The sequence below is a fragment of the Dromaius novaehollandiae genome, chromosome W, assembly GCF_036370855.1.
Source record: "Dromaius novaehollandiae isolate bDroNov1 chromosome W, bDroNov1.hap1, whole genome shotgun sequence".
In the NCBI taxonomy this organism is placed as follows: Eukaryota; Metazoa; Chordata; class Aves; order Casuariiformes; family Dromaiidae; genus Dromaius; species Dromaius novaehollandiae.
The window spans coordinates 46,282,277-46,304,089 of NC_088130.1; the positions used below are offsets into that span (position 1 = coordinate 46,282,277).

The 21,813-nt window shown below is 37.7% G+C and overlaps 1 protein-coding gene across 2 annotated transcripts in view; it reads right to left on the reverse strand.

The window, feature by feature from the left end:
- The window catches only part of PIK3R1 (phosphoinositide-3-kinase regulatory subunit 1), a 61,849-nt gene that overhangs the window by 19,161 nt on the left and 20,875 nt on the right, over positions 1 to 21,813 (reverse strand). For both annotated transcript variants that reach the window (XM_064500135.1, XM_064500136.1), the window contains 5 exons: positions 8,280 to 8,372; positions 6,466 to 6,540; positions 3,399 to 3,530; positions 2,299 to 2,500; positions 2,013 to 2,092 (listed from right to left, as the gene is read on the reverse strand). In XM_064500135.1, the coding sequence (XP_064356205.1) occupies positions 2,013 to 2,092; positions 2,299 to 2,500; positions 3,399 to 3,530; positions 6,466 to 6,540; positions 8,280 to 8,372 (582 nt within the window). The remainder of the gene's footprint in view (positions 1 to 2,012; positions 2,093 to 2,298; positions 2,501 to 3,398; positions 3,531 to 6,465; positions 6,541 to 8,279; positions 8,373 to 21,813) is intronic.

Genomic DNA, 21,813 nt, shown 5'->3' on the forward strand with positions numbered 1-21,813 from the left:
TATAAGAACTATAAAAACTCAGCACTTTAGACAATCACATGACTAATTTTGGAGCTGAAAAATAGATTTGATTCCCAATCCTGTAAAAAATTATTTAAGATTCTGTAAATACTCAACTTCTGAAAACTATTCAAGTGCTTTATAGGCCTTAGAGCAGATGCTAGTTAACTATAGGCTATAAAGTTTGAAAATCTGCATCTAATTTTTTCAGCATACTAATAAATGTGCAAATGCTCTACTAAAATACATTCTCTTGTCCAGAGTGGACCTTGAAATACACATGGAAGGAGTTCTTTTTTTGTAATGGATCACATGAAAAATCCCAGAAAGACTCTCAGAACAACCAAATGCATTACAAATTATTAATTCGTTCATAAGTTTGATGGATATAGCTGCATTTCAAGGGCTCCAGTGAAACAGATATTAAGATACTCTCAGGATGACTAGACTCCTTGTCCTCATTGGCAGTTCTGACATCAACACCTTTCACTTATATATTTTACTAGTATAAAGCAACTCATGACTAAATGCAGCTAACTGATCTCTTAAGCGCAGCTTCAGAAATTCTCACTTCTTAACCCTACCTCTGTATCCCCTCACTCTACCACTGCCTCAAGCTATGTAAACTTACATTTCCAAAAGTGTTTTTAAACATATCATTTCAGAAAGTGCTATTATCACAGTCTTTAGAATATTAGATGATTCAGTAATGTATTTTGCTTTTTTAAGGCTTATAACTTATGGCAAGGATAAAATCATTCTTTAACAATAAGCAGTTATTTGCTGACTGTTAGTTAAAGAAGACAAGTAGGCATTAAAAGTTTGGACTCTCGTTTTTTATGAAATGTTAGGAAGAAAAAATATACAGTGGTGCTAGAAATGCTTGCTTTGACTATTTTGAGAAAACTGAACAAAAACAAATAGGTATAAACTAGCTGAGAATAAATGTACACTAATTACTGGGAAAAGGTTCCTAATTACTATAGCCTGAGAGGTTAGAACATCCTTCCAAGTAGTAGGAGCAAAAACCATAGCCATTTAAAATTGATTTTCATTAGTTTATGAAGGGAATTATACTGTGTTCCTACTCAAAATAAGAGAAATAATGCGTTCTTCTGCTACTGTTTTTCTGCTACTGTGTTCTAGCTCTTCAAATCTTAAACAGCCCTGCAAATCCTACTGACATGAACTTTACCTTGTACTTTTAATAGAGAGGTGGGAGAGCTACAACATGCCTGATGCTCTGTTCACCAGGCCCTAGCCTTTGTTAGGATATTCTTTCTAATAAGCTGTAAAAAGGATTACTTTAAGCTACCACCTAAAGTCCCCTGCATTAACAATTTCCTTTGCACACAGTTGGCAACCCTGCTTTGCTCATACCAAATATTTGATTTAAAAACTGGGGGTTTTGCATAAATTAGAGGTGGGTTTGTTGACTAAACTAAATGCACACTCATAGAGTCAGAAAAAGTGTCATCTAATTTTCCTGAATAGGGTGTTAGTATTTTCTGCGCTGTTTACTGATATTGACAAATAAAACTCTCGAGAGTCTGTATTAAAAATTATGTATAAGTAAACAAAGAGTCAAATCCTAATTTATTCAGATGATCTGTGTGGGATATAGTATTTTCAAGAAAATTTGACTGGGGCTACAGAGTGAGAGATAAGTAAGATCTTCAGAATTTCCCCCTTCCTACACACTTAATGATATGCATTCTATTGGTTTGCAGGTATTAAAAGTTCACAAATTCCTATTCAATGCTTAATGAAAAAGCAGCAGAAGTCCTAAGGGTATAAAAACTATGGATTCTTAAATGATTTTACTGCAAAATTTCCTATAAAACAATTGCTGCACACATATAAACCACTTCTACACAGTTCTGTAATTATGCGGTTGTGCATTAAGTTAATTTAATTTAAAAAAAATAGAGCATTTAGTGTCCTTATGTTGAATTTTTTAATATTTAAGAAAACAAGCGTATATAACTTTTTAAAGTACAAACAATTTTTACCTGGTACAGGCTGTCTCTCATTCCATTCACTGGTGATTAAAACCTCTAAGATTTTTATGTGGTGTTCAGTATTATCAGAGCTGCAAGAGATGGATTAGACAATAAGAACCAGGGAAAGTATAAAAGTTTACATTAGTATTACTCAAAAAGCATTGCAAAAATTTATAAAAATTCCCTCCAGAAAGCACAGCAAAAGTAAGGTCAGAGAAGTAGTTTATTCAACTTACTTTTGTATGTAGCTAACCCATGTTTACAATATAGAATATAATAAAGATGTCCCACATACCTGGCTATCTGGAATTTGAAAAGCAGAGGGCTGAAAATTTCAGCTAGAGACCTTGCATTCAAGAGATTTTTGCTGGAGGCTTGACAAAGTCTGAGGAAATGTTTGAGCAAATATTGGAGTGTGAGCCAATACTGTGGAGGTATATTTGGAGATCTGATGAGTTTCTTCAGCAACTGAGCATATTCCTCTGAGCTCTGCACTTCTGCAAGCAAACAGATAAAAGGCTCTTGATATCAGCACAGGAACATTCAACCAGTAAAATGAAACTGCATATAACTTCTTTGGAAGCATCAATTTTACAGAAAAAAAATAAATAAATTCTGTCCTTCATTAGTGCCGTAAGACTCTTTTCTTCTTCTGAAAAAAGTGAAATGCTCAGGGAAAAGTAAAGAATAAGTATTTAAAAGTCAAATGGAAACAGATACGCATTTTGGTAAAAACCACAATGTGTTCAGAGTGTACTGGTAGAAGTCTGTCTTATGTTTAGCGTCACACATGATTGGGTAATTCTGAGATGCACTAGATAAGTCTCACAGGTGCTGTTCTAACTTTGAAGGTTATCAGTAACAATATCCTGTCCTGAGACATACAACAGAATACTTGGCCCATGTGCTGAAAGCCTGTAAGCTGCACTTACTTGAAAATGACCACTGTGTAGATGATGAATCTTATATGCATGTATTTGTCACTTCATAATCTGTAACTCCCAGCGTACTGCAGAACATCATGACCTCTAATACATTTACTTTGTCAGCACTGATAAAAAGTTAAAAATTAGCTTTCTGCATACAGATAAGTCCTTGATTCCCCCCCCCATTTCTTCTACAGCCATTCTACTTTTTAAAAGGCAGAGAACTGTTAACCCTTATATTTTCCATTATGTTTGCATAAATAGAGAAGTAAATAATACATCTCTAGATCTGAATTGAAGCAACTTTCATTAAAATCAGTGAATGTATGTATTTTTTCTGAGATTCTGCTAGGGTGTGCAGAATTCTCTACATATTTTGTGGGAGACAAAGCAGCAGCTGAATCACTGGATACTCAGAATTCTAACAAAAGCTTTTTCATTTGATGTTTGAAATATTCGATATTCGTACCTTGAGCTGCAGAAATCATGTCACTGTAAACAGCTGCTGGAATGATGGGATTTGGCAGGTCCAGGAGATACCTCTTGAGAGCGTCTGATAAAGTGTGCACATCAAATGTCTCTAAATCCAACAAAGAGGCATCTAAAGGGAAAGAGCAACATATTTTTCAGATACTAGAAACTGGTAAAATATATAGGCTCATGATATTAGCACTTTATACCAAGCCACATCTGCTGACCTATATCTGGTTTACAGGGAACAACTCTTAAGAAATACTCTAAGACACATATTTGAGATCAAGACTATACAGTGCTCAACACAATGAACAGGCTCTCTTGGTATCTGATGGACCAAATGGCTTCCGGAGCCACACGTGGCCTCCAGTCATATGCTTTGCAGGGCTGAACTAAGACTCATAGTAATGGTAGTGACTTGCTGTATGTTGACAATGTTATGGAACATCAGAATATTTTTAACAAGTCCGTTTACCTGTAAATATTTGGTGTAAGAAGTATTAATCAAGGGTTTGGTCAAATGCAGCTTTTCTACTAGTAGCTAATTCTCTTATGACTAGAAGCTACACTAACAAATTGAGGCCCCAAATCTGTAAATATTTATATCAGTAAGTGGAAACAAATATGCACTTGCAGAATTGGGTGTTTGGTGTTTTATGCAGCAGTTATGATTTCTCTTGTAAAGCCTGGTGTCCTTCCAGGATAGTTACGAGTCGAGCTAAGGTTTAAGAGTGTCACATACAGGACTAGCTGAATATCATCAGCAGCAATAAAAATACGCAAATTCAGAAATGCTTGCTTAGTGTAAGTAAGATTGTGTTTCCTCTTAAACATGAAACTGGTCCAGAAAAGACCCTAATGATTTACAGAAAAATCCATGTTTGGTACAAGAATTTAGAGTTATTAATGCTGACTGACTTTTTAGGCTAGTCAAGCCCCTGTAAAATAACTCTTGAACCTGTTTGGCCATTTTGAACCAAACTCAACAGAGGACTCAGATATATGGTGTGTCTACAAGTACTGTGAAAAAAGGCAACCAAGTGAGGCATTTAGTGCTGCTGCTGCTCCTTCCTGTTTTCCCCAACGGAAAGCTTGCAGTATGAACTCAATCCTTATTAGACACCAAAGAATCCACATAGGAACGTGGGCATTACGAATGGCTCAGAAATTAAAAAACTGCAGCATGGGTATGAATGCTGCAAGAGTAACTAGGCATCAGAGAATCCAACCACAAATTTACAGGAAATAGTTTTCATTAGTTCTCTGGCTCACAGAATGTTTTTTATTTCATAAACTGAGTTAAATTCTGGTTCTCTTGGTGTCAAACCATTCTCTGAAGTATATCACAGATTATTATAATCAATGCTTTAGTAAGAATAAACTTCTGGTACTCCACAACTCCTTGGGTGTAACATCATAAACAGATCTGAACTCTCGTGTCTGCTGAGCTAGCCAGATGCAAGTCAGCTTTGATTTTGGAGCCAGATAGCACTGTGTTGAAGCTAATAGGCAGTTATCCAATTAATATGCAGAACATTTTGACCATAAGCACAACAGCACACTAATGCAGCTCAACTCTGAGAACAAAACTGACTTGCACTCTGCTAACTCAGAGAGTAGGCAGAGGAGATCAGAGCCATCTATATCCATCTGTCTGCAGACCCACTATCCTGGCTTTGTCCTGGAAGACTCGGATCCTATCTCAAAAAGAAGAGAGAAAGATACTGTGTTACTAAAGGGTAAAGTCCTATTTTCATTTTCTCAAACGTAATTGCTTTTTAAATAAGAATACACATAAACCACAAATTCTTGATCTCAGGAGATAGATGAACCTTTCATAACAGTGCACTTCACTTTAGACACTTAACAAGGGATTCAGATAAGTTAAGAGATACATTTGTATTGGTGCCTTCAAAAATCTAGATTTATCTGTACTGAAAAATACAATTACAATACTAAAAATAATGCTTTGTCTGCTAGCACCGCATGCATATCTCCTCTCCCCGCTTGTACACATACACTTCTTCCCTCCCACCAAAATCATAGAGGACCGGATGCTCTTTTGATTTGAAGGAACAGTCAGCTCAAAATATCATTTCTAGTTCATTTTGTTAACACTTGCAGTTACTAAAAATGAAGAGTGCTGAATTCACGGTTTGCGTTTGCTTGCTTTGCCCCTTTGGCAAGACTGCATGTAACCAGTTTCATCTCCTAGCCCTTGTATTTTCGTGCTCTTTCATGCAACCGGAAGCTCGCACCCGCACCCCAAGTCGGCTTGCAAAGGTGTGGTCAAGCACTATCACTGCAACAGCAAAGTTCCTGATCTCTCACAGTGCAGCTGAGTGCTCTCATGCCACTATACTGCAGCATGAAGGAGGAAAAAAAAGCGTACTAAAAGAAAATAGAAGTACATATCAGAAAAGTTGAACAGGTATGTGGTGGTAGCAGTGTAGCTGCATTTTACTGTCCAAAACCTGAGAACTCTGCCTACTGCAGCAACATCACTTCAGTTCTTTTTCTTTCCCTTCCCCCATCTTCTTTGTGCCAGAGAGGGAGTGTTCAGCTATTGCCTCTCCAGTCACTGGACCAAAGGAAGCAGAAAGGCTGCACAAACAAATGCATGCACAGAACTGCATGTCTGTACATACACAAACTGTCCATTCATTTACAAAATACTAACCTGCAGCCTTACAGCAATAGTGTATCTTTATCTTGCTTCTCAACAAAACAACTTTTTTTTGTACAGCTAGATTTTTAGTCCTTGAACAAGTAAATGACAAAAAGAAAAGATTAAAATAATTATTCCTGGAAAAAGAACCAAGCAATGGAGCCATGAGAAAAATGCACAACCTGTACTAGTGAAAAATACCTTTCATATTAACTTTAGAAGTTACAAAGATTTTTCCTTAAATTGGGCTTTTATACTGTATCATTGAGAACCAGATCATATATAGGCTGAGAAGGGGAGCAGAGAAAACATGATCAATCTGACCACAAAATCTATCTATCTACTGCTTTAAGGAAGAGCTATAACTACTGCTTTAAGGAAGAGCTATACCTACCACATTCAAGAATTTGTCTTAATTCTGCTGAGTTGCTTGAGCCTTGTGTTCCATACAAAGTCGAACACTCCAGACCTTCAAAACAAAATTGATGGGATACATTAATATTCCTGTGACTGCTGCTGTGAAACAACATACTTCTGTTTTCTTCAAAAACAGTATAAATTAGCAACATTCTCCCACCACCGTTCTCCTACAATGTATTAAACTACTGAATGTGATCGCTTTTTAGGGCAGTAATATATCTCTTTGTACATGCTAACTGCTGGGTCTGCAGAAACTGCTGGCCAAGAAGGATCACAGATCCCGGTAGACCCATGTGTTCTTTACAACTCTCCATGAGCTGACTTTAGAAGGCCAGAACTAGGAAACAGATACACATATCCCAGGAAGAAAACAGCTTGCAAGAATAATATGGGAGCACCCAGATCTTTCTGTACACTCTATATGCTAGGTGGAAACACCAGGTCTTTTAAGTGGATTTCACAGTGTTGGTCTCTCACAATTGTCTTCAAACAGGATAAGAAAAGGCAACAGAGAAATGTAGAAAAGGCAGATGTTTCACCTCTCCTGCATAAGAGGTGAGAAGCCTGAGTCACACCACCACAGGAATGGGAGAGGGACATGACAAAAGCTTGGACGCATCCTACTTAGCTTGAGGACTTAACTGAGCATTGTAAGTTACAAGCATGCCTCGCCTTTGGCACCCTACCTAGTCAACAGAGACAGACAGCCCTCCTACAGCACAGTTAACTCTTAGGTTGCTATCTATAGAGCCCCAAACCTCACAGTGCATGCAGGGTGTGTGTCACATCACTGTGTCTGTATATGTCACATAATATGTCTGAGAATCCACCTGAATAATAGACATCAAAACAATTTTTTCATGTCCTATGTGAAAGGCATTGTTTACAACTTCCCTGCTGTAGAGAAAACAAACGAGACATGGAAAGAGAGCAGAGCCAGGGATCCAGAACATCGATGATTTAACAGTATCAGTGGGCTTTCCTGGAAGCCGTAGTTGCTTATGCAAGCTATCACTAAACACTAGTCCCTCTCATTGACATTAGCAAGCTCCTACACAGCAGTATGTGAGGTCTTGTGTCCCAAGCACAGCAGCCTGAATCAGAGTACAACTTTCCCTCTCACTCCCAGGCTGTAAGCCTGCTGAATGAGCAGGACCCTGTGGGCAGCTCCTTACCGTACGAGGACTGCCTGTCGGAGAAGCCGAGATAGGAGATAAAGGGCAAAAGGGACTGGGCACAGTAGAAGAAAGGGGAGAGCCTCAAAAGGATGGAGAGGCATGACCAAGGGAAAGCAGGAGAGTCAAAAACTATGCAACTAACAGTGGCTGGCTCAGCAGACAACAGCAATAAAGAACTTGCTCCTGAAGTATAAAAACAGTCCTTGTAACTTTTCCATACTTAAGTTTTTTTTCTGCTTGGGGCAACACATTACTTGTTTAGCCTTGTATTCATTTCAATGTTATGATGCTGTTTTCATGAGCAACTTGAGGTGTTCATCTATTGGGAAAAAAAAGCAAAACCAACCCCTCTCCATCATTTTCAGTAATACTTATATTAGTTAAGTTACTAAATGTCATTTGGGGTAAGCTTTGTTATTGCTCCTATAATACAAGTAGCCTCTGTTGAGCAGAAACCAACACAATAACCCTTAAATTAAGTTATTTTCATATCAGTTGAGTAATGTGATGCATTGGCAGCTCGAGGAAGGGGAGATACCAGCTCTAAATCTGACTGCTGTCTTGGCTAACACAAGCAACAAAAACCTTGCTAGCCCATTCTTCAGCCTACCTTTCTTTTCAATTGTCTCCACTATCTTGATAAGGATTGGAGGAGCAACATCAGGAGGTGAAAACTGCTCCGTAAGATCTGGAAGTGAAAAAGCTGTAAAAGAAAAATAAGAAAAATAAGTCGAGCTACAGTTGAAAGTGATATCCGTTTATGAAAGCCATGACACATAATGCAACCAGTTAATTTTTAAGCACTGAACAAATTCATTTTATCAGCTGTAAAAGACAGTGCAAACATCCCACTTGTCAAGCCTAAATGAGAACACTATACAACTAATCAAAAGCTGAATAAAAATGATGACAATTGCATTTTTATGGCATCTTCTTTTAGAGATCAAATTCACTCCTAGAATCACCCTTAATATTACCAGAGGGAAAAAAATACAATAAAAGTTTGCAATCTATAGAAAAAAACAGAAATAAAATGCAAGGAAGAGAAAAATAGTTTTTTGGTCCTGAAACATTTACATCCAGCATGCACCAGACGAGGGAGCTAAACACATCACCATCTGGGAGCTGTTGATTCCCTGGTAAAACAAATTTACAAAGGCCTGAAAGAGCAGTTGAAATAAGTATTATACTCATACAAAAGCTCAGTGATAATTTCAGTTTGTTTTCATTTTTCAATCTTAATAATATTAACAATATAGTTTTCTTGAGGAAAGAAATTTGTTTTGTACAATGATTGGTGAAGAATAAATAGTGGGATGATCTGAAAGAAGCATCCTGGAGCTTCAGATAAACCTGCATACTGATTTTGTACAAAGTCAGTTTTCACACGATGCAGTTTCTTCACTGAAAGAACATACTGTATAAAGGAAAGTTCTGGCTCTGTGATATGAGGCACGATATATCTCTAAATGCACTACTTTTGGCAGAATAATTATTTCAAAGTTTTAGATCAGTCCTATTCAATTCTCAGAAAGCAAGAGCATTTACATACAGATATTCTTATTAAACAGCTGCCAGAAACATCTGGCAAACTTTGATGGGTTATGATTGATAAACTTGGCTTAATCATTGAAATAGAAGTTGCCAGTTGCCTAGAGGATGGTGACCATTGCCTGATTAAATGCATCCTGCACAAATAGAGAGCATTCTTAAGCATACATGCATGTGTGTGTATACAAACGTGCATGCATGTGTATACAAACGTACATGCATATGCACACACTGTATTTCTAGAAGATTGAAACTGAACAAAATCATGAGCATAACTAGGAGGAAAAAGAGCAAAATATGAATAGACATAAGAGAGTTTTTAATGAAAAACTTTTAGATAGCCAGAAAATTAAACATATCGCAAGTGAGAAAAAAATTTTGGCTGACAATTCACCCTATTTTGAAGGCAGCAATTAGATATCTTTTTAAAAATGCAAACAACTTAAAAATGGGAAAGATAGCAAGGAAAGTACAAAATAAGCTGGGAAGTGCAGAAAACTGAGGAGAGAAGTTAAAGATAATAAATAATGATTATGAACTAATAATGGAAGTGGAACATACTGGACATTGAGACATGTGCCTTGCAAAAAGAAGCAGAATGATGGTATGATAATGATGAAATACTTTCCAGTCCATTCATAACTAAGAAGGACATTAAAAAAACATCTGTTAGTCATAAAATTTTAACTTAGGAGGCCCAGAAAATGAGTATTCAGGAGTCCCCAAAGAGTTGCCTATGGAGATTTCTGGCCTACTGCTGTTACTTTTTAATGAATCATGGAAAATCAGAGCAATTCCAGGGGATCAAAAGAGGTTTAATGCTCTATCCACACTCTGAAAGGACAAGTAAGATGACCCTGATGACTACATGCTAGTTATAATATCAGTCCTGGACAAAATAATGGAAAACCTCATACTAGACTCATATGATAAAGCAGTAAAAGACAGCACTGTTACTAAGGTTCGTCTGCATAGGTTCAGAGAGGATAGGTCCTGTTAAAAACCACACTACTTCCTTCCTTGATGGGATCATAGTTAGTTGAAAAATGCAAATGAGTAATCATAATAAACTCTGAAGTTTTGACAGATATTTGACTCAGTGTAACATTTTGATTGAAACTTAAATACATGCTTAAAAGCATGTGTTAAATAGATGAAGAGCTAGCCAACCAGCCAAACTCCAAATATAGTTATTAATGCAGAACAAACTACATATGGAAGGAACAGATTTTTTTTAATCTCTTCATATCCATTTCTGCTTTACCAAACACAAGTTGGGCTCAAATGCAAGACTCTGTAGTCCAGCCCCTGCTGAGACATGCTGAAACAGAGACTATTTGATCTGTAATATTCAGCTCAAATAGTTCCTTTTGACCCCAGACTACGAATCTCTCTTATGATAATGCCAAATCCATTGAAAGAATCAAATCAGAGGATCAAATCAGAGTCATAACAAAGGGTATGTTATGAAAACACTCATGTTATGATACTAATAGACTCACAGAAAGATAAAGGCATAAAATGTATCCCTTACAAGGTAGCAAAGGAACAGTAGGTTTTAAGAACAGAGTTTAAATATTTTACTTCTGAAAATAACTTTCTGCTCCTTAGGTAGCTAGTTATATGAAGTGCCCTTCTCCCCTTAAGTAGCAGTGATGAAACTGCATCATCTCTGAACAAAAATGCTCATCTCAGTTGCACAGAGAGGCTGCCTGCAACTAAGAGTCTAAACTGACACTGAGGAAAGAAGAGAGAGAAGGAGAACTAGACAGAGGAGGGAAGTCAACAGACCATGTGGATGTAGAGCAAACCTCAGATTGGTTAAAATGAAAGATTTCCTACACTTCTCTCCTACCCTAAAATATGTAACTGGAGAAATATTAAAATTCTGGGCATTCACAGGAGTTCTGACTTCTTTCCTTCCTCCCTATATCCAATTCCTCTTCTCCAAACAGGCAATTTCCATCTACCAGAGAAACTAGTGAACTTCTAGATATGAACAGAGCCTTTGAAAAAATGACAATCCATTTTGTAAATACGTAAACCATAAAATACTTACGAATTTGACTAAAAACTCAGGATACTCACCTGCCTTTTAATACTAAGCATACTAGTAAGTAGCAGTTCTATAGCCAAACAATACATAGACATACACACCGTGGCAATAACAAAATCTACACTTACCTTCCACACAGTAATCAAAGAACAGTACAACTAAGAAATCTAATTACAGTGCTCAACAATATTGAAGAAGAAATGCTCACTTTAAAAGCATTTAGGAGATGCCATTAACAAATTAAAATTACTTAACCTCCCACCTATTTTAGGATTGCCTATTCATTACTGTCATTTCCTATTTAAAATATCCATAGTATCATAGTGCCATTTGTACTTTAAACTTTCCACCTTTTGCACAAAATAGAAAATGATGGGCATTTAAAGTTAAGTCCTCAGGAAACACACATCCGCCAGAAGAAAGACTTAAGAGCACTCGTAGAACTGAAGCCAGTTTATAACATTTACACAGAAGTCAGTGAAATTTGGGCACAGTGCCCTTCATTTTCAAAATGCTGACAGGAAATGGCAGAGGCTAACTTGAAGAAAACTACAACTAAGTTTGGAAAAAAAACAATTTGACTTCTGAAGCCAGAATACAAGATATCCTTAAAGAAAGTCCTGATTCTAGATTAGATGTTCTGAAGGAAAACACAGCATGCATATTAAGAGATTTACAGAAGGAAAAGAAAACCTTTCGTATATGTCACCTTTAGTAAAAGGAAAGAGAATAAAATCCCACATGCAACCTGCATTTAGTACCTGATTTCAAAAGTATCTTTTGCTTTGAAGCATGCTGTAGCACAGCACAGAGGTTTGGAGAACCAAATCCACCTTTAAGAATCTGAGCAACTTTGGAGATCCCTTTGCTACAATCCAGTATCAGTTTTTCACTTAAAGTAATCATTTCCCCCCCGCCCAAAGAAATCCTGCAATTTTTTGGAAATACCACCGTCTCCAAAAGATTAAGGGTCTGAAAAGCTGTCATACAGTTTCCGTGTCTTCTTTCTAGTCACAAGTCTGGGAATAGGTCTCCAGATAGTAAGGAAGCTTCTGATGACACATTGTAAAAGCTGCATTTTCCACTAGCTCTATTTTTACCTTGCCACAGTGAGAACCAATGCGACGAACCACAAGTCAGGGTTCCTCCAATCTGCGAGCTCTCCACTCTCCCTCATACAGACAGGCCTGAACAGCACTAAGGCAACGGCAATGTGTGGGAGATGAGAGCATACCTTACGTTTAAGGGTTGCCAACACAGCTACAAAGTGCAAGATGAAACCAGCACACAGCTGCACCTTTTGGAAGGCTTCTCAGTAAAAAGAGATATTTTGGAGTTAGTACCTGGCAACGACAAGTGGAAATTTAAAGCTGGAATTTGGCTTCCAAAGTTTCTGAGCCAAATCTTTCATTACTGCTGGAAGAAGAATGAAAATGAATATATATAAAAAAGGATATAATTTAAAATGTAACAACACACACCATGGAAAAGAGTTCAATTTCTAAATATTTTTGCAGCAACTATATACTAACATTACTTGAATTTAGCTCTGAATCAAGATCTCCATGCATGTTCTTCACCTTTTTCAAAAAATGGGCATTTAAGGTTATGCATACATATTGCAATCGACGACAACGCAGCTGTGCATTAAAGTCTAATATTTGAGAGGGCAGGTCTTATGATGTTCATAATTGGCTTATGTGCACGCAGATATGCTCTTTATGTATGTAACTGTATCCACTAACATAGTGACTTATGCCTTCATAGATTTGCACCCATCCTTGTATGAAAGTCATACAACATGTTCAAACATGAATGGTGTGACCAACATTGAAATTAACTGTATAACAAACATTAACATATTAATTAACATAGAAGAAGAAGGCAACAGTAACTGTCCTTGTCAGGTAAGCTGTGATAATGCCTCCAACAAGTTCAGCTAACAAAACTGTGAAGCAACAAGCCTATGGTACTTTTGCTGTGGCATCACCAGTAGCATAACGAAAGACAAGGTGTGCCCAATGGTCAGTGGAATCTCCATAGAATTCAACCCTATGCTTACTACTGAAAATCCTCGGAAACAGAGGACCTTTCCTTCTTGCTTCAAATGCTGTTATAATAAGAAGTTATACATTATACTGGGTAGAGTAAAAAATTCAAACAATGTTTCACTATTATCATCCATCTTCCCTGAAGTAGATACTGAATTTAAATGAGAATTCATAATGGCTGAATTTAATCACTTGTCAGCATATAATGTCAAGTTCAAGTGGAGATACGCATTGGAAATAAGGGTAGTTTTGCATTCCTGCACAGCCTTTCAGGCAGTGGTTGGAGTCAAGGCAATCAGTGTACTACTCATAGTGGCTTACTGCTAAGAATCCCCAAAACGGAGAGACAGCAGTATTGAAGAAGACTACTTTGAGAACGCATCAAAAGCTGTGTCTGTGCAAACAAGAGTTCAGATTCCTTAACATGGGAAATCACCAGGAGGTTCCTCTGCAAGCATGAAAGAGGAGGCTCAATGCTTATCAGAGATTGTCAGGTGGTGACTGCTCCAGATGTACAGCCCAAACCTTCACTGCCCCCTCACGCTTGGTTTTGTCAGCTGGGGAGGAAGGGCCATAGCCCATAATAAAAGAATGAAAAGACCCTTACTCACACAAAGTTTGTAACTTCTACTGAGAGGGCATTTCACAGTCCATTATATGTTTCTTTATATTCTTAGGAAGGAACAATTTTCTGCAGAAAATTCCAGTAAAGTATTATAAAACAGAAAAAAAAAAAAAAAAAAAAACCACCAAGCCCTAAACAAACAGCTCAAATCATCTTGCTGTTTGTGAAAAAACAGCTGGTATTGTTGCTAGTAGTGAACTGTAGCCTCCCTTAGTTCTTAGAGACTAGATACAAACTTCACATTTTATCAGGGTTCAAGAGAAAGCTTCCATAAAGATCTAAGCTTTGGGTTCAATGCCAGACTAAGACAGAAAAAAGATGGATCTGGTATTACAAATAAATACCAAAGAGAAGTTCATTCTGAGATCTGAGGACCATAACTATGCCTTGGCTTTAGTAATTTTAGAGCACTTCATGATATTTACCAAAACAATAAACAAATGAAGTATTTAGAACTGCCCAGCTGCTTTTAGTAATGTGTTTTAACTGGGCAAGGATGAAAGACAAGAAGGTGAGTGAAGATAAAAAAGTTAATGTCACTGTGTGTCACAGAACAATCAAGCACTGCAATAGCCAGTAAAATTATCCACAACTGTTGGAGGAGGAAAAAAATTCTCCTTATGCCCTTCTTGACCAAGATGATTTGGTTTAGGCTATAGTTAAGTTCTCCTACAGGCAGAATTCATCACTAAACCAGCAGGAAGAAGAGCTGTTCAGGGTTCAACTACTTTCTCCAGTATTTGTTTCATTAGCAATATTGTAAAAGGTAACACTATTCGTGGAAAAATATGAAAGGGAGGCTTAAGCTTCAGTGAATCTGACACATTCATTACGAATGGCTTAATGGGCCTGTCTACTATCACTTGTCTTTTATTTTTATCAGATGTCATCAATCAGACAGACTGTGGACTCAGAATACCACAGAAGCCTTGGCAGCAAAAGGAGACTAGATCAGGGAGAAATGAAGAGAGAAGAAGAATATCCTAGTGCTAGATAAAGAAACGGTCTGGCCCACCAAGGCTATCAGCCTTTGGGCTCACAAAAAGCCCACTTTTTATTTAGGCAGAAAAATGTCTGCGAGTCAAGATTTATTGGGATATGAATGATCCCAAAGCTATGAAAAGGAATGGAGAAATAACGTCTGCTGGTGACCTTACATGACTAGAGTACAACTGGGAGGCTTGATGGAAATACAGCTAATTCTAAATTCCCATCAGAAAATTCTTCAATAACATGCAGCAAGCCCAGTTTATTTCTTCCATCGATCAGTAGGTTTTCATTATGAGCTGGAGGACAAAGTGACAACTTCATTCAGATGTTCAGTTTTAATGGTGCACCGAGGATTTTAGCCACAACAGGAAATACAGCTCTGAACTGGAAAAATAATTTATCATATCAGACTGTCAGTCCTCTTTTTCCTTCGTCTGCAATGGAGAAACATTTGAATAAAGCACAACACCTTTCTTAGGGAATCTCAATGATACCAATTAACTCTCATGGATAAACAGTACTCTATTAAATGTGTTTCTGGACTTCAAATAGCTTTCTAAAGCATTCATATTTCTGCCGTGGTCCTACACCAGTAATACAGAATGATAACAATTTTTCAAAGGGGCTTATTACAAAAGATCATGACTGCAGGAAGAGGGGAATCCTTATCAACATAACCTTCTGAACGTCAATCAATTCACAACATACTGGCCAAAATGCAAAGTGAGCATTTGTAGAATCCTGTGTGTGAGGTAGGTACTTACAACATAAATTATAAAGTTGAAAAAAGCATCTCAAACTAATCTTTTGCAGAAAATCAAAAAAGTATATGCAAATTGTTATAGTATACATTTGTGATACCTTACAGAATAAGGTTATGCAGTCATTTTTCCCACACGACAAATATACGTATGTTATGATTAGGCCATTTATAGTCCAACCCACAGAACCTATGAAGGTTGGAATAAAATCTGAATGTTACTTCATTTTATCTTGGCTACATACAATATGTGGAAAAAGACATAGTCACCTGTAAAAATTAACGCTGTGAGAAAGGTCAAATACAAATGCCTAGATACTTTCCAAGGTTATCAGCACGAATATGCAAGGAATGATCTGACTGATAAAGTACCACCTGTACAGTGATTATGCGGGAAGTTGCGGGGTGGTGGTGTGAGAAAGAATTCTTCTCCCATCCCCACATATAACCTTGCACCAGCTGCGTTTAAGGGCTAAGGAGAGTAACGGGCAACTATGAATGAAGGGGAAACAACCCAAGGCAAATACAGATTAATATGAGAAAATAATCTATAAACAATAGATAGCAGAAAACTCTGATCTGATATTGAAAGTTGCATTTTATAATGTATTGATTCTTCAAAAAGAAATCTAGGTTTTCTTTACCTTTCTCTGACACAAAAATGAATGCTTGTCACAGACCTGCTGCATTAACCATCAAAAAGAATTATTCTAAAACAAAACAAAATGGAAGTTCGGAGAGAAAGAAAGGAAAAAAAAGAATGTGTCTGACTTGAGGAAAGTTTAGCTGCACAAATATGCAGCAAAATAAGACATATTTATTTGGCATGAAACCACCAATCAACAGTAGCACTGTAGAATACTATATTCCTTCATTACAGTTTGATACTTCTAATAGTGTCTGCTAATCACATTTCACACTTATTAATTTAATGTTTCATAAAGCCCTGTTTCTATCCTCTGTGGAAGGGAAGTGATACAGCCCGTACTGGGGTGGAATTCTGTACATAATATTCTAACAGATTAAACCTCAGTAACTTTATGAATTATGAGCTGTCAGGCACTTTTCTCATCTGCCACAGAATATACTTCTTAGAAACAGGAGCTATAAATAAGACAACAGATGTTTTTTGTTGGCTTCAGTTGAAGCACAGATAATTTTTAAAAAGCAATCTGCAGTTAAAAAGCCTGTTGTAATGACAGTATTCTGCTTCCCTCTATGGGTGAGATTATGTAATACTCCTTTTTGAAACTATAACTGAATTTAGGATTTGAAATGGCTGCAACTATTTCCTATTAGTATTTCTTACAGAACGCATGCAACGAACATAATCAGAGAAAGAAGCAGCCCTGTTCTGGGGAAAAACTGCAAGGCTTATGAAAAAATATCAACCAAGTACAATATATTCCTACATGCAGTACACTGCATTCTAATGCCACACATAACGTTTAACTTAAACTGTTACATGAAAAAAAAAAGGAAAAAAAATCAAGGAAGAGAAGGGAAAAACACTTTTTTATTCAACTTTTTGTCAAAGAGCTGTGAGACAAGCCAAAATAGTACCACAAGAAAAAGAAAAGAAGAAACTGAAAGCTGCCTTTCTGCTTCTAAGTAGAGGAGGGCACTCAGGAAGCCGAGCTGAGGGGACCAGCAGCTCGCACAGGACGGACACGGTTGGCCATGGAGCTGGAGCAGGCAGGCACGAGCACCAGTGGGGCTCTGCATGGGAGGTGCACCTTACCTCCATCCACAGGCTGCCACCCCGCAGGGCTTACAGAGCTACCACACGTCTCAGGGGCTCGGAGGCCGATACAAATTTCAATCCTGTCCTTCATTTCTCACAGCTCACCCTAAGCCCTGAGTGACTGCAGGAGCACAGCGGATGGCAAGATTCTCACAACTCCTAATTAGCATTTGTTTAAATAGAAAATCAGGTTAACATCTCTAAACGGAACAAGCAGGTGTGGTCCTCAGAGTGTGATTCTGAGGGCAGAGAAAGAAAACATCTTAAAAGCTGACATCTACTCTTCAGTTCCTGTTGATGTCTGCAGATTCCCAGCTAGCACTTTTCGGTCAGAGAGATATTAGCAGATTACCATAAAAATGTGGCGTAGGTACCCAGTTACAGCATTCCCCCCCAAGCCAGGATAAGATGGCTGAGGTAGCGGTAAGGGGGGGGAAGGGACAGGGACAACCATGGAGCTGGACCCAGTAAATTGCAAAACATAGCCTTTTTTGCCAAATGAGGCTTGCGCACATTATTCCCTCCTCCTCCTGGATGGCAGCTCCACAGTTAGAAATGAGTTGAGCTCCGAAAAGGTTTGAGCAGTTCTGCCCAGTTCCCTTCACAGATACCAACCGGCAATGAAAAAGGTTGCTGCAGAACAAAGGCTCTGACTTAACATTCCAGCCTCTGGCAGCGGTCTTGTATCAAAAACCATAAATGATGCGAAGAAGGCAAATATATTATATGCTGAACATCCGAGTGTACTGTGGATAGTGTAGGTGTGAGGACAAATGGCGCGTTCTGCTGACAGCTGCACCTTGTGACCTACTTAACAGGTTCCCTGTGCAACTTTCAGGGTTAGTATTGTCATTAAACATCCAGATTGCAGTAGCAGTACCTAGAAACCCTTATCAAACGAACTTGCAATAGGTTCTGTACAAACAACGCCTCCCTTATCAGTCTTATGATTAACTAGGCAATCTCTTAGAATTGATACCAGTTGCTCTATTAACCTTTCCACAAACTTTACCTCATCTTTCCCTAAAATATTAAAGTTATGATACTCTAATACTCCTTCTGCACTCTAGATTCCTTTTTAAAAAATGAATAGTAAAACTCTAGTAAAAGTGTACTTTATTTTAAACAGACTATATAAACTGTTAATACATTTACATGGGATTTTACCACGGTCACTCTTTGAGAAAAAAGCAGTAAAGCTCCCTCTGTCTGACACATGGAATACTACATTGACAAATAAACAGAACTACATTAAAAGAACATCAAGATCACAGTGTCAAGTACTCAAAGTTTAAGACAACTAAGAACTAAGGTGTAATGTCAGTTCTTTCACCTCTTTTCACGTTCTGATAAAGCATTTTTCCCACTAAATTACTCTGCTTCAATCAACACACAGCAAGTCCACTGCTCTCAAGGGACAGTTAAGTAGCTGAGGTATTTATTACCTTCAGCTTTACTCAGTCTGTGAAAGGACATATGGTCTTCTAGTAAATTCATATTCTTCTATTCACTTTCCTCTTCAAACCTGGATGTCTAAATTCCTCCAAACTGTCCCTGGATTATCTCTTTTCCAACCCAACTTCTCATGCAAAAGTACTTTGTTCCAAAATGTGTCCTCCAGTTCTTCCTAGCAAATGGGAAAATATACAGTCTTCTGTTTCTGGAAACCTCCGTCACTCTTAAGAGAGAGACAGCTGCCTATCTTTTAAAGGAAGCAGTGCTGACCATGAAGTTCCTCCTTATGCAAAGCCATCACGAGTTTCTGATACTGACTCTGCTTGAGAAGCAGCTTTTAAACCATTCTCTTTTTATTCAATAATCTTAACACATACAACTTTGGGAGAGTAAGTTGCTCTGCTCTGCAAGAGTACTTTATTTTGCTACCTTTTTGCTAAGGACAGAATAAGTGGGGGGAAAAAATCACATCACTGTCAAAGTATCCACAGGCAAGCAATCTAGAGGGGAAGAATAAGCTCTTCACTACTGCAAGAAAAAGATAGTGTGCATTATTGTGTTTGAGAAGTCAAGTTGTTTAGATCTGGAAGATTTACATAAAAATACTGGCAGAAGCTGCTGACAGATAAAAGCCAAAACAGCTCCTTCATCTTTTGGGAATTATGGGAAACATTTATAAGCACACAGAAAGTTAAAAACAATGAGTGTAGAGCAGTCACCTAGAAAAAAAAAAGCAAACAATGCTAACTGCAATCCAGCATCAGAAAGGCTTTCTTTATTCCGCAAGCTGACATATTTCAAATCAAGTCTTTCTTGTCTGAAAAGAAAAGAAAAGAAAAGAAAAGAAAAGAAAAGAAAAAAGAAAAGAAAAGAAAAGAAAAGAGCAAAAGCAGCTTGGGGCTCTAGATGCAGCAACAGAAATACAGAAATAGGGCAATGCTGAAAGGCAGTCTTGCAAGAAAGCAAAAAATGGGTTAATCCTTACAGCCATTAAACCATGGGCTGATCTGACATAGATATAGAAACAACAACATTATTAAGAAATTCCTGAACTGGATCTACAGGGAGTTAATCCCACTGCCTTCTTTAATTTCAGATAAAGAAGAAAACTCTCAGTTTGTATGTAATAAATTTTCTGACCCTGATCATACAGCTGCCTAGATTTCTCTACATAGTGGTATCACTATGTTGATTGTGTTGATTTCTCATTCCAACTTTTAACACTATCCAGATACAATACCAAAAGGGCCTTATGGAATATGAAGTGCAGCACCTACTACATGAACTTAAAAGTCATCTATTCCGTAAAGCACTGTTAAGTTTGTTCACACTGTGCTGTTGAACTAACTAATTTAGATTTTAGCAGTCAAAGCAGTAAATTGATTTCATGGAACTTTACATGCTGAAAGCATTAACGATCTCAGCTGGCCAACTAACTTGAACTGGATAAAGAACCCGCTTTCTGTATTGTCCTGCACGCTGCATTGCAGAAATTCATATAGCACAAAAATCTGTTTATGGGAAGTGTTAAAAAATTAGAATTGTAAAGAACAACAAAGATGGTGTAACAAAAAGCTAGCATGAAAAACTGGCTACATTTTTACATCAGCATCTGCAAGCCAAATCCTGACTGAAGTCAGGGTAAAGAGTATAGAACAGCATTTCAGTCTGCTTTGGAAGTACTCATTTGCAAGGAGACCAAAAGCAATAGAAAAAGGCTTTCTCTTAGAGAGAAGCTTAATTATAAATACTTGAACTCTGAGAGAAATTTTTTTGCAACTTCAGTGCAAACCTACAGTGTTAAATTGGTTTAGACCCTAAGAAACTCTAAGAAAAATGTGTCCCTCTCTAAATGGGACACACTTTTAGATCTCTTAAAAATAAGCAACATTTTGTGAAGCAGTGAGGAAGAATAGAGAAGTTGAAAAAGCTACAAAAATATTTTGTAAACGGTCTTGGAAAGCCTAAACCAGACAGTGGCTGTGCAAAGAAAAAATATGCAACTGGTTAAAAACCAAAAATGTGTTCCCTGTGATTTGTGATTCAGGTGGTCAAATAAAAGCTGCTGTTCCAGGGAAGACGCTGGGGTGGGGTGGGAGCTCCTTCTATGTCCTTTACAAGACTCAGAGGTGAGCAAGGAGAACTCTGACCAGCCTCTTTTCTTCTTTGGTACTGCTGCAGGGCAGCTCCCCTGCAGTGGCCTACTTTACCCCAAGGAGAGTAAGAGAACTGCTATGTATGTTCTCCTGCTTCGCTGTAGAAACTTTATGGGGAGCAAGATCAGTGCTTAAGTTGACTGTCTCTGAACTTAGGAGAGTACTAAGTATATAAATAAGCATGCCAAGAAATACTCATCTGCTGTGTATTTAAGTCTTGCAAGCATAGTTTCCACTGGTCATACACACACACGTATATAGTTTTTCCACCACCATCCTGCTCTTGCCAAGAAAGTTAGCCAGTCTTCTAACCTACCCATCCACATCTTAAAATATAATAGCGTTATCTGTCTGTCCAACTATCTGTATTTCTACACATACACACACTGAAAGAGAGAGCTTGGAGCTATAACCACTTAGTTGTTTTAGAATGTTGATTATAGGATACAATAAAGGAGTAAAAAAATATCCCCTACTTGCATAAGATGTGATAAAACATGTGAAAAGGTCTTCCAGCTATGACTCACTAAGAAACGGGTGGAGGCTTGTAAGGCCAAAAGGCTTCTGGCTGGAAGGAGTATGCCTTCTTCCACACTGGCCAGCAAGGACTTGGATTGACTGCCATTCTGTCAAAAGGCCAGATATATCCTGGTTGTTTTCCTGCTATCCTACTGAAAAAAAAAAAAAAAAAAGGAACTCTTACATGTCTGTTTTTGTTACTGTGCTCCAGAGGAATCCCTTGGTCATCATTTTGCC